An 18,993-nucleotide genomic window follows, 5' to 3' on the forward strand; every position below is an offset into this window, starting at 1 on the left:
TGTGCTTATATCGTGGTACAGTATACACCTACTTATAAGCCTTACAGCAGTTACTCCTTAGTGCTAACTGCTTATGCTCGTTTAATTTACCTGGATAGATTGAACCGAATCAATAAACGAAACTATTTCAGCCGCCTTCTTGTCTTTCTAAGTAGGTACATTCCTGACAGTGGACGTGGATCTTAATAACCATAACCATAATGTATTCTTGAGCAAGTGATATAGTTCTACATTCCACAATGATTCATATTTTGTGACGCATTACTGGGTGTAGGACAAAAACTTATTGCAGCAAAAAGTAAGATGTTGATCCCTAATCTTTTCATGGTTAGAACGTAAGTACAGTGAATGCAAATTAATATAATATTTAATTGTGGATTCTCCTGGTTTTCCTGGTAACACGATACCGCGTGCCAATAATTTGTGAATGAGATTCGAAGCTGTAACAATTAAAAGGCCGTGGGCATCGGTATGATAAACAAGTTGGCAAAGCAGAACAATACAAATTCCTCTAAATTCAAACAAAATTCCAATAATTCCATATCAACCCGTTTACGTGCAACAATAATGCTCTTGTATTTGTTTTGAAATTCCGTAGCGATTTTTATTAAGTATTACTTAATTGAATGAGAATCCCACAAAATAATCTTAAATAGCTAATCATAAAAAAAAATTGAATTCAAATTTGAATGAATAAGAAAATATAATTGGATTGGTTTTATTTTGTAATCAAACGAAATAAAAGGCATATTTTTTTTCTACTCTCGGACTGTAATAGTTAAGATTTCCAACACCAAATTACTTCACGTGTCTCCCAATGCAACTAAGGGTTCATCCATAAATTACGTCACGTTAAGGGGGAGATGAGGGAGATCCCTAATGTATTAATATCAATACACTGTAGTAAACTACATATATTAACATAAATAATCTGACCAATCACGTCCTCATACACCCATAGAAAAGACATAAACGAGCTACGATTTCAGAAGAATATTCATGAAAAAATAGTCACTTTTTCACAGTCGTTATGTCTTATCTTATGTGGGTGTAGGGGGCCGATTTTTGAATCTCACAGCGTTCAAATCCAGAAAATTGTCACTGAAAATAGTAGGCAATTTCGGTGACAATTTTCTGAATTCGAACGCCGCGAGATTCAAAAATCGGCCCCCCGGTACTAAACTTTTGTCTGCTACGAGATGGCATGGAGAAATTATATGAATTCATTGATAAATTCGTCATGCACTTTTGCAGCTCACATATATAACATAGGTATAAGTACTAGACTGTAAAGTTCTCCAATAATTGTAAAAAATAGTAGGTATTATTTAGAACGTACTCATTAGGTATTAATTTCTAAGTTGTAATGTGACATATAACTACATACTATTTACGTACCCTACAAATATTGTTTTCTCGAGGCTACATGTCATTGTCACCTTGCAGCAATTTGCAAGTAATAACTAATTTGAACATGTGGATGTTGCTTACACATTACAAAAGATACGGTTACTTACACCTCGTTATTTTGAGAAGTTTGCCGCGCGTATTTCCCAAGGTACCTACCTAATAAATGGTTCTTAATTACCTATCAGTCCTGCTACACTACATGAATAGGTTCCTACTGTTAATTACAAGAAAAGGAAGTAATAAAATACTTAAAACGTTTTTGTTTCAAAATTGTGAGCCTATTAGATAAGATAAGACGACGTAGTGTAGCTACTACAGTACATATCTTAGAACTGGAACCGCGTATATTATACGTACCCAAAAAACTTTTAGAACTTTGTCGCCGTAACTTAGCCTTTAACACGGAACCCTTTTTTATGAAATATGTAGTACATATATTTAAGAAATGCCAAACAACTCATATAGCAGATAATGTACTTAAATTTTAACACAATTTTGAATTATCACGGTAGGTAGCAAAAAGTAAAACTTACTCCCTCTACATAATAAGTAGGTACATTCCTAGATAGTTATGATGTTCTGTTTTAAATCGAGTCATTGTTTTCTTTTGTAAAGGTAATGTTTATAAACTTATTTAAGGTAGTTCAAGTTTTTGTAATTATGTATTTGGGTCAATTGATAAAATACAAATTTAATATAAACTTACCCTCAACTTTCCAGGCAAGATCAAATCCAAAATGATTTGCAACCGGCATGAAAGTACAAGTATTACATAAACAATAATCCACAAATTTCTCTTTGCATATAATAAAACTTTGTTTCACACTGTTTTGCAGTTCTATTGCACTTGCGCGGGAACAACTTTTTCACATCTCATTGTAAAGGCGTGCGTAATCTGAGTATCGCACCGCACGACTCGACACCGGCGAATACGTTCGTCGAATACAAAACAATAATGTACCACGCCGGTGACCATGTCGGATGATTCACGTAAATAATAGACAGTAACGCCATCTGTTAAGAAACTATGCATAACTATATTATACGCCATCTAGTGACGAACAACGAAAAACTTGCAGTTCTGCTATTCAACAATAGATGTCGCTAAACTGTAGTGTTGCCAGCCGAGAAATACGGTATCCTAAAATATTTTTATTATATTTTTAAGTAAATAGATCGATTTAACTGGTGGACTTTCCGAAGTCATAGTAGTTATTTCTTATTAACATTTTACTGTTTGTAAGCTTTGTCTGCTTAAAAATATTTTTGGGTAGAATACCGGTTTTCGTATTTTATTACGAATTACGATTCGAGTCACGCATGGCACAACACTAGCTAGTTCTTTCTCTGTCAAAATGGCTGCCGCGCAAGAGGTGCGTGTGTTTTTCCGTTAAAATTATTTGTGAAAAAGCAGGTGTATTGTGTTATTTTATTAGTTAATTAGAAGCAATGACTAATTTATTTACCGTGATTTCAGGCGAGACGCGAACCAATTCAGGCCGTCCAGGTCTTTGGCCGCAAGGTGAGTGTTGTTCAATATCCCGTCCACGTGTTGATGCCGATTTCCTTAGTTTTTAAAGTATTTAATGCTTCAAATTTTACTTTTATTTGAAATTGGACTGATTATTAAGCAGTATATCTGATTTTTTAACCAATTATAAGTTTTTGCTACGAATTCAATCCTTTCTTGCCTTTAACTGTCATAACCTATACGTCGTATGACAGTATTTTATTGGAAAGGAGAATAAAAGATTGCGTTGTACCAGCCATCTCAGAAATAATTTCTGTGTTGGTCTAAACGGAAACAACATTTATATTAATATAAAAATTACTACAGGCGGCAAACTCGTAACTAACCTCTTGACATTTAGTTTGGATACTTTGTACATGTATTTTAAGCGAGTTCTACTGTTTCTGGCTGGCCATATTCCTAAAACAGACGGACAGAGCGTCGCCATAAGGGTTCCTTTTGTACCTTTTTGGTACGGAGCCCTAAAAATGTACTACAGATTTCGTACTGAAGTATGAAGTAAGGAGATAACGTTAAGATATTCATAATGAATTTTCCAGAAAACTGCGACCGCAGTAGCATACTGCAAGCGCGGACACGGTGTGCTCCGCGTGAACGGCCGCCCGCTGGACCTGGTGGAGCCCCGTCTGCTGCAGTACAAACTGCAGGAGCCCATCCTGCTGCTCGGCAAGGTAAGTTCCTCAATAATAACAATTGGTCATTGGCCTATTCGTTTTTTATCATGAATAGTGACACAAAATAACATAAAATAAAAAAGATATTGGGTTGTGCTACTATTTAACCTCTCGTATGCTTGGAAACAGATGTACTCCATATTGTTTCAACTTGGATATGTATTTATTATGACTGATATATGAATGACAATTTTTTTGTCAGGCGCATACGAAAGGTTAATAATAGCCTATACTATTTGTAACCATGATATAATTTTTTTTTACGTCTACCCTATATTTATTGTGACAGCTGACAGCCCCTAATATTAGCAATTGATATTTGGTGATGACCATAACAAATTTTATCTAAATTAGCTGTTCAATTGACATTGTAAGGAAATAAAAAATTATGGAAAGTTAAATCTTTTTCTTTTTGAAAGAATATTGAAGAACTGGGTCGAAATATAAGAAACAGTAATTTACCATCATCATTCGCCTGCCCTTATCCCATTCATTTGGGGTCGGCGCAGCATGTCTTCCGCTTCCATACCTCCCTATCATCCGGTACATCCGGCTAAGAAACAGTAATTTACCACTTAATATAAATTATTCAATACGGCTCTAATGATGATCAAACTTATTCCGAACCTGAGTATCTTTGGATGTGAAGTAAATTTACTTATCTGACTCAATGTCAACTAAAATCTCAAATAAATTCCTCTCTTACAGTTCAATAAAGTAATTGCTATTGGTTTCAGGAAAAGTTCTCTGGTGTGGACATCAGAGTGACGGTTAAGGGTGGTGGTCACGTAGCCCAGGTGTACGCTATCAGACAAGCCATCTCCAAGGCACTCATTGCTTTCTACCAAAAGTGTAAGTTCTTATTTTTTTTATTCCCCTTTTTTACCTATTCATATCATTATCAACCTATTCTGCATTCTGACATAGTTCATGATGACATAACACACATGAATGTGTCCTTTTTACATTTAAATAACAACTAATATGTAGAATGGGTCCAGCTCAAATTCTGTCATCATTTAACAGCTGAGAGCAAAGAGTTGACCCGGCTCAACTATTTGCAGTGTCTTACATCTAGAAGCTTTTGCTAATTGTGAACTAAGTTGAGTGGTAAATGCATTGCATTGCATGATGAAATTTTACCTTTGAATGCATGATGGCAAAGAAACATACTGTACCTTGGATACCAAGCAATCACATAGCATTGGTAAAGCTGATGACTTCATTTCCATTGCCACATCTGTTTATGGCGATTTAGTTTATATGGTTTAAAATGTTAAGAATAAGGCGCGCATTTTCGTTCCATTAAATTATTTATAATGTTAAAGTATAATTTTGTTGTACCCTTTCTTTCCAAAGCTGGCTCGCCCCATGCTTGTCAGTCATTTCAGGGAAAGGAGAATATTGTGACATTTACCAAGCGACATGAGCCCTCCATGCCATGCCAGTTTGAAATGTGCACTACATTTTTGTTATTATGTTGAATGAGACTACCACAAATGAAATTGAATATTTCTTGGCAGATTATATACTAGTATTTTCAATTTTGTTTTAACCATTAAAAATGCTAATGTAAATTGGATTTACTTACTACCGGAAATTTTTAAACATTGGTTTTTCAAGGTAAATTTTATTGAAATAATGTGTATAAATCTGAACAATGTTCCTTGCTTGGAGAATAAAGCTAAAGGTAAATTACCTTGATTACACTAATTGACCCTATTATTTGATAAGTAGTTTTTAGTACCACTGTATTGGGAAAGTAACACTTATTTAGAGATAGATTATCACTTGAACTTGCATTGTGAATAAATGGAACATACCATAAAATCGTGACTTATGTTACTCTGGATTGACCCCGTTGATGACGTTCTCAATCTACCATCTCTAACCCAACTCTCCTATTACAGATGTAGATGAAGCGTCCAAGAAGGAAATCAAGGACATCCTCGTCCAATACGACAGGAGCTTGCTGGTGGCCGATCCCCGGCGCTGCGAGCCCAAGAAGTTCGGCGGTCCGGGCGCCCGCGCCAGATACCAGAAATCTTACCGTTAAGACTACATGTTGGACGTTCAGTGGTGTTGCACTGGTTTGTCGGCCAGTGGGATAGCATTGGGTGTTAATAAAAAGATAAAAATCTATTTTTATTGGTTTTATTTGTTGTGCGGTAGTGGTAAATTAACACGTTCACTGTCCTGCTCAGAATTGTAAACCTTATGGCTTTGTGATAAGACTTGCTGTGGCCCATATGTACGTATGTCGAGGCATTGGATAGTGAACTTGTTGAACTACAGCAGTAGAAGTAGCTAAGTGTAAGGGTGCGCGCCCACGGGCGACAAAGTTGCTCGGCGACTTTCGTATTTGTATGAAAAGTTGCGTCGCCTCGTGTGCGCACCTTCATACTAGCCCATAGACCGAGCGACGGAGACAAAACAGTTTTGTCTCCCGTCTGTGGGGGCCCTAAGGCCTGTGGAGGCACATACTACGCGCGGACGTCCGTCGTAAATCGACCGCGGACGGGAATCTGGACAATGGAATTACACATAACCGTGCAAACTATCGGTCGACGGACGTGGACGTGGCCTTGAGCGCATGGATGTCCGATCGAAATCTGGCTCGCTGGATGTTTTGTTCCGTGCACACTGATCGGTCGCGGTCGGTTTACGACGGACGTCCGCGTAGTATGTTCCTAGCTTCAAGCTGGAAACGGACGCGGCTCACAGCCGGTATCTAGATAATGAATATAAAGCTTGACCAGAGATGACTATTGTCCTTTTCAGGAGCGCGCTGTTATTCTGATGTATGGAGTGACAGTTCCGTTTAGTATGAAGAAAATACTTCTAATATGCTTCTAATGAAATTCCGCAACATGGCGCGTTGTCATATATTTCAGGTCAGGCTTTACACTGAATTGTGCCAACTATCTGACGTAAGTCATAAGACGACCGTTCGGAGTAGTTCGGACGTCCGACAGAAATCTGCCGGCGTATCATGCTGCCAATTTTATCACTTATCCACGTGGATAAGACATCTGTCACTCTCACACTGACATACTTGCTAAAGCGTGACGGATGCTTTATCCGCGTGGATAAGTGATAAAATTAGCAGCATGATACGCCGGCTGGCGTGTTGGGGAAGTTTTTGTCAGCCGCAAGCCATGTCCCGAAGACTGCACACTTATCCCGCGTCCGATATTTTGTTTCTTGCAATTTAGCGTATTCTCCAGTGAAAGCAGTGTGAACTAATGGTTTAACATTCATGTCCGAATACAGCGTCCAATCAGGCCCTACATTTGGCGTTGTTCAAAATGCTGGAAACATTTTATGGAAATTGGGAACACTTGCTCCAATAAAAACCCGGCATAGTACGACTTATCAGCAACGTGCTCCGTTAGAATTTGAAATGCAAATTTATCATTCCGAATTAAGGTTCAAATTAGAGTGCAGTTTCGGGACGTCTAGTGTGTTGTGTATTTTGAACCTTAAACCTATTTGTTGATGAGGTTGAAATCATACCGCTGGTTGGCAAATGTTGGCAATAATTTAGATAACCCTACCCTATTTAGGGAACTAGGTACTTTTTCAAAAACCGGCCAAGAGCGTGTCGGGCCACGCTCAGTGTAGGGTTCCGTAGTTTTTCGTATTTTTCTCAAAAACTACGGAACCTATCAAGTTCAAAACAATTTTCCTAGAAAGTCTTTATAAAGTTCTACTTTGTGATTTTTTTCATATTTTTTAAACATATGGTTCAAAAGTTAGAGGGGGGGACGCACTTTTTTTTTCCTTTAGGAGCGATTATTTCCGAAAATATTAATATTATCAAAAAACGATCTTAGTAAACCCTTATTCATTTTTAAATACCTATCCAACAATATATCACACGTTGGGGTTGGAATGAAAAAAAATATCAGCCCTCACTTTATATGTAGGGAGGGTACACTAATAAAACATGTTTTTCCATTTTTTATTTTTGCACTTTGTTGGCGTGATTGATATACATATTGGTACCAAATTTCAGCTTTCTAGTGCTTACGGTTACTGAGATTATCCGACGGACGGACGGACGGACAGACAGACATGGCGAAACTATAAGGGTTCCTAGTTGACTACGGAACCCTAAAAATGTTCTAAAAGAAAATAAGGACAAAAATAATACCAGCTTTCCTTCTTATTATAACTTTATTTCATTCAAGTGTCTTTGTTTTTATGAAATTAAATGCAGTCAATTAATAGTTTTATATGAACCTAAAATGCATGTCATAAATTAAAACATGGTTTATAATTAAGACATTATTACACACCAACTATAATATGGAAAGAAAACTATCCGGGAGAAACAAATACAAATATTGTCATACACTACAGGAATTAACCTTTTTAAGCCGCGCAGTATACAGTATACACACTGCCACTTGTAAATAATTAAGTTAACTTGCCCATTTGTAAATAAGTCAATTTTCCTACTTTGTTACCTTTTGGAATTACTGATAGATTTGAAAAAAAAGGCTAAATAAAAATACATAATTGGAGGCACTTGTCTTACTGTACCTAATATAAGTATTTCTTATAAAACTTTGTAGGTAACAAAGTAGGAATAGGAACTATTTGACAAAATTGCTTTTTTTTATTGAACTTAAGGGCATTTAACTACCAGTAAAAATAATCTAGCACGCTGTTCAGATCAATATTGCGCTCTTAATATTAACAAAAAACTTTACACTAGAGTTAGTCGTTAATGTCTTTCATTCGATCTTACAAAAATATAGTTATTTACAATTATTATGATGTCATAATGAAAAATAACGTGCAAATGCTTACATAACGAACATTTTTTCAAAGTAGATAGGTAGCTATACTTTTAGAAAAGTAACATTTTTATTTGTAGGTAGGTACATATTCTCATGGATCACCTTTCGGCTTTCTTAGTAGGTTCTTAGGTAATATCTACCTATGTTCGCCATAGGTACTAACCTACGGACCAAATTAATCAATGGTAAATGCAAAAAAGTGTTAATTCATAAAAATACCAAATGTATTTTTGAAGATTTTACTCTAATTTCTTAATTAAAATGGTCTTATCTAATAGCTTCGTGTTTGTAATAAGTTGAGTTTATTTTTTTTACGATTAATAATAAATACTGAGAACAAGTAACAGATCTAAATTGAGATTATACAGTAGTTAACATCAACAACTTGTTATAAACCTAGGTACAAAATTTTGGCACCATTTTTTATGATATATTTGACAACGTGTATAGGTAATATTGATATTTTATAGGTATGGTATGTGGCATACTTCGCTTTTTTTAATGGGATATGAGGCACACGAGCAGACAAGTCGCCTGATGGCGCAATATAAATCAATTTAATAAATATCAATAGATACTTTACAATAATTATCGGTAAATAAGTATAATGATATTATGGCCCTTCATTATGGCGTGGTTTCTAGCAATAACTATGTCAATAAAAGCCAATACAGATACATGTATAGATTTATAATTAAATCATAATATAAAGAAAAGGTACTTATACCTAGGTACCTAACTTGAAGTTTTAAACGAGATCAATATTGTCACATGACAAATATTTATCGTTTTATATTTTTTCTGCCCTGGCACAACAAGTTTGTCAGTAGGTACCTACAGGCTGGGAAAAAGAGTAGATATCAAAAAGTGGTGTGCACCATCGTAGTGTCATGTATACCTTTTAAATCAATATGTCTAAGAAATCCGGATGGTACTACGATGTTGCCACTTTTTAACTTCTACTCTTTTTTTACAGGTTGTAGATATGGCAAATTTAAAAACTGTAGAAGCTTAGCTGGGCCCTTTTTTTCAAAGTTGTCCACCCCACTTTTGTAACATGGGTATTTTTTACGCGATTAATACTCAGAATCGCGAGGTCTTTCGATCCTGATAGGAGAAAAAAATGTCCCAAGATTTCCATACATTTTTTCGGACCTTCCATTCCGTTACCGCCATGCCATACAAAATGTATGAAAAAATGGTAACGGAATGGGAATAAAACCTTGGGACACTTTTTCTCCTATTAGAATTGAAAAAGCTCGCGATTCTGAGTGGAATCCACATAAAAATTTCCAAATCCAAAAAAAAGTGGATTGACAACTTTGAAAAAAATGACCCTTCTACGCCTTTTTGTATATTACGAGTATTTGAATTGTGCGCCTTTTTCTACTGACAAGTTCGGTGTGTTTGAGAGTTAAACCTTTTCCTTGTGCTCCGAAACGTCTTCAAACTTGGCGCCCATTCTCTTAAGCGCTATGACCGCGGAGACGGCCTTGGCCCACCGTTTCTTGATGACGTACCGCTTCAGTTTGGACTTGGTGACGTGGAGTTCCGTACAGAGTGCCGACTGGATCAGCCACGGGTGGCGGAGGGTCGCAGAGGCAGACAGGCGGTCTCTAAAAAGTAATGGGATATAAGTCTAATAAAATGCAATGCATAGCAAGGCAATACATGTTGGGGGTATTTTTACCTGTGGCCATTTTGATGTTAGTTCTCTCAGTTGTCGTAAGCACGATTCTATAATCGAATTACCTGTCTGGATGTCTCTATAGACATCCAGACAGGTAATTCTTGTCGCGCGATAAATGACAAAACATCTGGCCGTTCCTATCGCACTTACTAATAGTGCGATAGGGACGGCCTGATATTTTATCGTCTATGTGCGACCATGCTACCCGTGCAGTTCAAATTTGGAAACGACATGCGGATCGGATGCAATGGCCGCGTTCACAACTTCGCATATGATATCGTAGGGCGGTAAAAATTGTAACAGATACAACGGACCAGACCGCGGTCTTCAAGCGTCGCCCTTACTCTTGGTTGCGTCCTTAACGGACACTAGATCGCCGTACGATTACACAACGAAACAAGGTCGCAGTCCAGTACGTCCGTCTGTTACAGCATATAAGACGTTCCTCTCCACTTTGTTACCACACATTGATCATGAATAATTTAAATAAAACACATATTTTTAATAAAAACCTTATTATTCATAACAACAAAATATCATAAACCAAAACTACCAAAAGGTATAATAAAATTATTACAGCATCCTTGTACGTAACTGAGTTTAGTTAAGTAACAAACGTACGTATTTTACTATATTAAATATAGGACAGGCTCAATAGCTTAGACGAACTTATTATAATACCTATCTGTGTATGTGTGACTGATTTCACTAAGTAAAAAAATAAGTACAAATTAAATAAAATGACTCAGAAGAACACAAGTTTTCAGCCATCAGAGTATGATTCTTATTGTCAGTTGTCACCGTATAAAATAAAACATCTCCCACAAAATTGTTTCAGTCTTGCTCCAGGAGTGAAAGAGAACAGCGATTAGTCGACTAGATTACTTCAACGTTGTCATTTCATCGTCTAAAATTACCTTAAAAATAATAATAATTTAATCTCATCTTGTTACTTTGGTAACAGTCATGGCACTACAAGATAAAATCATTTAGTACTCTGTATATTGTTCGTTATTATTTTTCTTTGCGCCTTGTCTTCCGAGGTCTGTCTTTGGTAGAAGGCGTGGAGGCTGGACATGGAGGACTGTGCCAGTTGATTAGCCGGTGACCACTCTAAGGATATGGACTGGTGTCTTCCGCCATTAGAGGTGCCTCCGGCCGCTCTTTCGCCCTCTACTTCTGATTCGCCCCATTTTTCTAGAAGATGCAGAAGGAGGTCCTTAGTCCTATGAGCATTGTTCTCGTCACCTCGTCTGTAAGGCACCCGTCTGCCGTTCTCTGAACCGTTGACCAATTTATCTATTTTCTCCCGCCTTTTGTCGAACTCATTGAAGAAGCTGTTTCGCCTCTCCAAAGGCTGCTCGGCTACGTCTCGACTGCTATTTGTGACTTTTTTGGATCGAGCCGCCTTCGCCCAGGGCATGTTGCTCGTCACCGGCCTCGTCGGTTCCTTCTCAGTCAAAAACGTGGAAGTTATTCTGTGACTAGATTTCGACGTAAATATTTTCTTTTCCTTATTGCTAGCGTCTCCATTCGTGACGGTTTTTGTGACTGTCGTATTAGTATCTCTTTTGAAACCGTTCGTTAGTTTCTTTTCCTCCTTTGCTACCGTTTTCGATTCCGTTATATTTTTGTCTAATTCTTTTACATTATTGTTATTAGCTAAGTCCGTATTCATAGTCGATAGTAGGAATAGATGATCCGATAACTTCTTGATTTCCTCGGCTAGATTCTTTCTCACGAGGACGTCTTGCCGTTTGTGGAGGAAGCAGGAACTGTCGGACGCCCGTCGTTCGACCGGGTTGTACCTGGGTGCTAAGTAACTAGTTTCCCTCATCGGCGGAGGATCCAAATCATCCTCATCGAATACCGCGTCGGGCGAGCTCGCCAAGGAGCTTCGGGGACTAGGCGAGCAGCCGCCGATGGAAGATCGCTCGCAGCCGCCGTCGGCGAGGCAGGTGATCTCGTGCGCGTGGTTGTCGAAGACGTAGGGCGAGTTGGGGTGCTCGCCCCAGCGCTCGACGAAGATCCTGAGGTTGTCCTTGGCGACGTCGAGCTCGTGCTTGTGGTCCGCTGCGGGCGCGGGCGCGGGCCGCGGCGGCGGCGGCGCGCGGCGCGCCAGCCAGCGGTGGCGCAGGCACTCCGTGGCGCTCGGCCGCAACCTGCGACAAGAACCCTTGTTACTAACCCCAACACCACGAGTGCGTGACAAGGATGGGAACAGAAGAGGCGGTGCAAGGAAACAAAAGGGTACTACGTTTATCCAAAAATCAAATAAGCCTACTTTTTCCGGCCTGACCTGACGATGCGCATTCATGTTTTTGGACGCTAGCGATACTTGTGTCAGTGGTTAAAATGGATCGCGACCGTGGTCTCAAACTGCACTCGTTTGAATATGCGCGTCCAATGACAGAATATTTCGGCCATATTTATAAATTTTGTTGTCTCTACCATGCAACTAAATAACTACATACATAGAGGAAGGTTAGCACGTGTACAGTTTAAATGGTGCGATATTAGAATGATTTGTTAGATTTCGTGTTGGATGCAATAAAGTAACAAGGGGTCTTTATCGACAGGCTGGCTTTTGTGCAGCTTTTAGTGACGAGCACCGGAATCAAATGGTATAACACTTTCGAAGTTTTATCTCCGATTTAATTTACGACTAAGTTACTTATTTAAATGAACGTAATTTATTCGAAATGATCTTTAGGTCGTTCAACTGACGATAATTCTCAAGAACAAAACAAAAGTCGTATGTTTTCATAACTCAACGTAAAATTAGCATTGGCAACATTTCAATTTGTAATCAACGAGAAAACAAAAGCAAAGGGCGTTTTTCCAAACGGCATTAAATGGGAAATGACGTCACAACAAATTTGGCACTAAAATGCCGTTATGTTGCGAAGTCATTCTTGTTTTATTTGTCTCTTAATTTAATTTTTTATCACAGTATCATCATGCTTTAATCACAATATGATGCTCATGCAAGCATCTTTTAACGTGGTTCTCACAACAAACTAAGGTTTACAAACCCTCAAAATAATAAGTGCAGAGAATAGGCTACGAACTCTGTAATCTGACATGTACAAGTCTAGAGGACCTACCGAGAACCACGTTAGTCCGTTTTCACATTATCCGATCCGATTTCGAATGTAGGAAGGATTTCAATGGAAAAAATCCAAGATGGCGCCTGTAATGTATGGGATATCGGTCCGACATCCGATATCGGATCGGATAATGTGAAAACGCACTTAGTCGTTGCTCGTTGCCTATGTCACAATTAAGTACGAATTTACAAGTGCGGCAGAGAGTCAACACGTCGAACATGGTTTAAGCTAGGCCCTCAGAGTTCCATTTGATGTTGATATAAAACGTTCTTTATACATATTTTGAGGATGATTGTAAATTATGAAATCTTAATAACTTACTCTTTGTCTTTTACGAGCAGTTTCCCGATGAAGTCCTTCGCGTCTTCCGAGATCTCTGTGAACGCTTCGTCGTCGAAGTCGTATTTAGCGACCGTGACGTTCGCCATGGTTTCTATGTCTGTTTCACCCATGAACGGCGAAAGGCCCGATAAGCTGGAAATTAAAAAAAAAAAAACTTTAGAAATGCTGTTAACCTGTTACTCAAAATGACTTAAAGTTTCCTATTTTGTTACTCATATTTTTGCGTTAATTTTTTGACAATACAGGTCAAGTAAGAAGATCTTAAGGCAGTGTAGTTTACATTCCCGATGCTGGAAGACTACCACGAATATCTGCAGAAATTCGGAAATTATCTACATGTGTGCCTGTCACCTGAAAAAGCTAAAGTGATGAGGTATTTTATTAACGTAGTTACTTAAGAATACCAGACGGGTAACCGCGAAAATCGAAATTTATGAACTAAATACAGTATGGGGTTCTTCCAAAAAAGGAGTGTATATACAAGTTTCTAATTGTAGGCAACATGCATGTGACACCGTCCATAGGTCACGGTGACCGCTTTCCGGTGACCGTTTGCCACCGACGTGGTATAAAAAAACTGGCGATTTTTTTCTTTTACACCAACGAAGACGTAATAAGAATGGCGTAACAGAGAGAGATGTCTGCAATTTGTGGACTAAAGTATAGCCCTGGAGTCAGCTGGATATAATTTGTTTACTCCAAACCCACTATAAAAATACTCCTTTGATTGAAACTCCAAGCACAAACTACCCACGCTCCGTCGTACTGAATGAGATTGAACGTGACTCACGACGGAACATCAATGTGGCATAGCGATGTCGGTCTGGCGTTTATGGCAGAGACCCAGGGGATCGTTCCAAAACAACTACCGGCTTAAGCGTGTTAATACTTAATACTAACAATACCATACCACTAGAACATAATGTCAAAATATAGTCTGATACAATGTATTAATAAGTATAGTGTACCTACCTAATCAAAATTATGCACGGGAGAACGAGTCAGTCAACAGACCAACTGAAAACATTACATTTTGTTGCATCGAAATTGTCATGCCAGACTATGATTTGTTATTGATACATAGATTCAGAGTATTCAGACTAGCCAAGGAGAATACGACGCAGAAAAGCCAATGAGCAAGGTTAAAAAGGCACTGAACGCTCCTACAGAGGACAATTTATCAAGCCCGAAACCTAAAGGCTATTAGGTAGTTAAAATTTGCAAAGAAAAATATACACGCGCATTTGCTAATTTGTCGCTTTTTTAACTGAGTTCGCTTATCAAGAAAGAGGAGCGATAGAGATATAACTATGATACGATACCGAACGTCAACGGTCACTGCGATTAGCAGCAACGGACCACATGTCGGTGCAGTATCCGATCCGGGGGGTTACCATGATGTACTAAAGACGTTCAGTTTAGGTTGAGAGAAAGGGACACAGCTATAGCAGGTACATAGCTCCGTCCTCTCTCTCAACCTAAACTGAACGGCTTTAGCACGTCATGGTAACCCCCCTGGTCGAAGTTGACGACCTCGGGCGTCAAAAGTTAATCACAGTATATATCCCGGGCAATGTAAGATATAACTCACAAATACTCACAGCACATAACAGATGACGCCGACGGAGTACATGTCGGTGCCGTATCCGATCTGTTCGAAGTTGACGACCTCGGGCGCCAAAAGTTAATCACAGTATATATCCCGGGCAATATAAGCTATAACTCACAAATACTCACAACACATAACAGATGACGCCGACGGACCACATTTCGGTGCCGTATCCGATCTGGTCGAAGTTGACGAACTCGGGCGCCACGAACTCGGGCGTCAAAAGTTAATCACAGTATATATCCCGGTCAATATAAGTTATAACTCACAGCACATAACAGATGACGCCGACGGACCACATGTCGGTGCCGTATCCGATCTGGTCGAAATTGACGACCTCGGGCGCCACGAACTCGGGCGTCAAAAGTTAATCACAGTATATATCCCGGTCAATATAAGTTATAACTCACAGCACATAACAGATGACGCCGACGGACCACATGTCGGTGCCGTATCCGATCTGGTCGAAGTTGACGACCTCGGGCGCCACGAACTCGGGCGTGCCGAACAGAACCTGCAGCTTCTTCTCCGGGTCGAAGAAGCGCGCGAGGCCGAAGTCGATGATTTTGATGCGGTTGCCGGATTTGGTCAGGCAGAGAATGTTCTCGGGCTGGAAGGGAATGGATTTTATCGTTATTTAAGGGTGTCTTTGTATTACTTAAGATTCAGGCGTCATACTTATGTGTACCTATTTGAACCTAGGCACCTGCTTATTGAAGTTTATCTAGCGCGTAGTGACCCTGCCTGCTACGCCGCGGTCCCGGGTTCGAATCCTGGTAAGGGCATTCATTTGTGTGATGAGCACAAATATTTGTTCCTGAGTCATGGATGTTTTCTATGTGTATAAGTATTTGTATATTATATATATCGTTGCCAGAGCACCCACAACACAAGCCTTCTCGAGCTTACCGTGGGGCTCAGTCAATCTGTGTAAGAATGTCCTATAATATTTATTTATTTATTTGATTTTTTTCTAAACTGATTTTAGTTACTTTGGTCAATTCTGAAATGAGATACCGTAGGTTAGTGGCGGCTGGTGAAAATTTCTGCTAGGCAACACTGAGCAAAAAGAAACCAACATTAGGTATTTTACTAGTAATCAATTTTAGGCAAGCCGGTGGGAATCGGCTTGTATGGACCAGCCGCTGCTGGAGGTTTTCACCAATGAACATTAGTCTCTCATGCATTTTTCGTCTAAACTATCATTGATAGCATCGTAAATCGTACCATTAAAGTAGAAATAATACTAAGTGCATGCGAGGTGTTGCGAGAGTGACACATGAGCCGACATACGCTAAAAGCGCAACCATCATAAACATCCTTGATGATTCGTATTCGCAAGAACGCCTCTGCATACTGAATAATGACAATTTATTATGTTGGTAGTTTAAAAACAAATGAATTACTCGTTTTAAGCTATTTGCAGCTGTAATGATGGCTCCAACCCAAAATAATTGAATACCGAATCATAGTTTCAACGTCATAACGTTTAAAATTAAACGACATTTCGTATTTTCGCGAAGAGGCATCAGAAATAACGCAGTACGTTGAACAAACAATTATGGCGGACTGACAATCATAAACCTCCCGCGCTTTGGATTTCCGCCATTTTGATTTAAGACTTTGGACTTGGGCCATGCAATCAGACACACATTGTTGAGATCGGACGGGTAGGAATAATTAATACATAACATAGGTGGCACAATGGCACTCTTGTTATAGTACCATATGTGAGCGCATGCGTCTTGAAACATGTGAGCGGGTGACACTTGAGTTCTGTACCGTTACCATGGGCTGCCCAAGTGAGAGCCGTATTACTTTACTCAGAAAGTAAGTGAGTTTACGTTTGTTTACAATATATTGTGCCTAACTTCACGCCAAAGAAGCTGCTTCTATCCCTTTCTAAGTTTATCAATAAACGGAGAAAGAACTATAGGCGAATGCTACGCCTCTGGTGTTTACGCGATGGAACTAAAATCATAAGTAAATGTAATTTACCTATCGAAATCTGTCAATATAGGGTCTACTGCAGTGTTTTTCAAAGTGTGGGTCGCGACCCCCAGGGGGGTCGCGGCATCTATCCAAGGGGGTCGCGAAGTTCAGCTTTAAGATAAACTGGTTATGTTTTTTTTAACTTAAAAAAGTCAAATTCTTGAAAATTAAAAGGTTAACCTTAAAAAACTAATTTTATGATAAATAAATAAATTGTGTTTATTTGTTGAAAACGTCAACTCGCATAAATATGAAGTAGCAAATGGGATCAAAACTTTAAGGGCTTCTTTTACTAAATAAAGCCATTCTTTTAACCTAGAACGCATCAATTGAAATGGTGCTTCTTTCACCGAGGCGTTGAGATCGGCCAGCTCAACGGACTTAATATTAAAAAAAATATTCAAAATCCAACTTTCCATCACCAATCAATGTTTCAGTTGAGAAATAACTTTGGAGTTGGTTTTTTAAACATTGCAAGCTCTCCACCATATCTGATGATATTTCTTGAATGCTTTTAGCCATGCAAGGGAAATAATCAAACTGCATACGCATACGCAAACTGCATGCTGTGTAAAAATGTAGTCCACAACTCAATTTTTGCTAGAAATCCGTTAACTTTATCTTTTTCTCTAATTATGCTTTCGTCCCTTTCTTTGCAGACTTGCGATCATAATATTTAAGTGGTCAAAGATACCGGCAAGATATGCTACTTTCAATATCGTAACATAATCAGCAACAATATTGTAAAAAGATTAATAATTCTGATTGAAGCTCTATAACGCGTGTCAAAACCCTTCCTCTCGAAAGCCATTATAGGAGATATTATGGGCAGATAATATAAACTAATAGTTATTGCCAAACTCCTATAATTAAATAATAAATACAATAAACATTTGTGACAAGGAAAAATAATCAACTGTTTTTAGCACATGTCAGGCGTCAGATGAAAACTCTTCGAATCATCAGACATCTAACCGCAAAGGTCTGACCGCCACACTACTCCCCCACCGAGACCGTTACTACGGTCGATAGTCGAGAAGATGAGGCGGGAAGTGTACATTTCGGCCACTTCGAGTCCTTTTTGCCATTGTCAGTTCATGGTTTGGCTGCGGGTTGGAAGGAGGAGGTGCAGGCAATTCTTGGTTAACTTGCTCTGGTGCGGGCGGCTGTGAATTTGAATGGGTATTACGCAAAACGGCGGCGTGCGTACAGACACTTTACACACTACATATTTTTCAGTTACGGTTTCGGTATCTTCCGACATTTTAAATTAAATTTCGAGTTACTGTTCTAAACGGGGTCACCAATATAGGAGATATTATGGGCAGATAATATAAACTAATAGTTATTGCCAAACTCCTATAATTAAATAATAAATACAATAAACATTTGTGACAAGGAAAAATAATCAACTGTTTTTAGCACATGTCAGGCGTCAGATGAAAACTCTTCGAATCATCAGACATCTAACCGCAAAGGTCTGACCGCCACACTATCTCACCCCTGAGTGATAAGTGATAAAGTACACCCATATCTACGCATAGGTACTATTCGCAATAGACGAGTTTGCGAAGATTTGATCGAATTTACAACTTTTATTTATAAAATTTGTAAATTCGATTCGATTCGATGTGCTGAAAGATGTAATAAAATTTATTACATCTTTCAGCAGTAAGTTATAGGTACTATTAGAAACGAGGTATGGGGGTCGCGAAAAAATTTGAGAGGTCATAATGGGCCGTGGCACCATAAAGTTTGAAAAACACTGGTCTACTGCAAATTTCGAAACATACGCACTGAGGGATTCTTCCTCTTTCACTTTATACT

General features: G+C 38.8%; 2 protein-coding genes across 4 annotated transcripts in view; one reads left to right on the forward strand and one right to left on the reverse strand.

Moving 5' to 3' along the window:
• Positions 1 to 2,676: 2,676 nt before the first annotated feature.
• LOC125235861 (40S ribosomal protein S16) lies at positions 2,677 to 5,757 on the forward strand. The gene is made up of 5 exons (XM_048142479.1): positions 2,677 to 2,783; positions 2,888 to 2,932; positions 3,481 to 3,612; positions 4,353 to 4,467; positions 5,526 to 5,757. The coding sequence occupies exons 1-5, from the start codon at positions 2,766 to 2,768 to the stop codon at positions 5,669 to 5,671; spliced, it is 456 nt and encodes a 151-aa protein (XP_047998436.1). The 5' UTR covers positions 2,677 to 2,765; the 3' UTR covers positions 5,672 to 5,757.
• A 4,854-nt stretch (positions 5,758 to 10,611) lies between these two features.
• The window catches only part of LOC125235759 (probable serine/threonine-protein kinase fhkE), a 61,479-nt gene continuing 53,097 nt past the window's right edge, over positions 10,612 to 18,993 (reverse strand). For 2 of the 3 annotated variants that reach the window (XM_048142343.1, XM_048142341.1), the window contains exons 6-8: positions 15,585 to 15,784; positions 13,545 to 13,697; positions 10,612 to 12,275 (exon numbers count right to left, since the gene is read on the reverse strand). In XM_048142343.1, the coding sequence (XP_047998300.1) occupies positions 11,099 to 12,275; positions 13,545 to 13,697; positions 15,585 to 15,784 (1,530 nt within the window). In that variant the 3' untranslated portion in view covers positions 10,612 to 11,098. Of the gene's footprint in view, positions 12,276 to 13,544; positions 13,698 to 15,443; positions 15,512 to 15,584; positions 15,785 to 18,993 lie in introns of all 3 variants that reach the window. The other variant, XM_048142342.1, reaches the window with a different exon arrangement.

This window comes from Leguminivora glycinivorella, chromosome 18 (assembly GCF_023078275.1).
Source record: "Leguminivora glycinivorella isolate SPB_JAAS2020 chromosome 18, LegGlyc_1.1, whole genome shotgun sequence".
Lineage (NCBI taxonomy): Eukaryota > Metazoa > Arthropoda > Insecta > Lepidoptera > Tortricidae > Leguminivora > Leguminivora glycinivorella.

Excerpts from the sequence above, each read along its gene's own strand:
- LOC125235861 (XM_048142479.1), top strand. Across the intron at positions 2,933-3,480 it reads TCCAGGTCTTTGGCCGCAAG|AAAACTGCGACCGCAGTAGC; the intron begins GTGAGTGTTGTT and ends TGAATTTTCCAG. Across the intron at positions 3,613-4,352 it reads CCATCCTGCTGCTCGGCAAG|GAAAAGTTCTCTGGTGTGGA; the intron begins GTAAGTTCCTCA and ends TATTGGTTTCAG.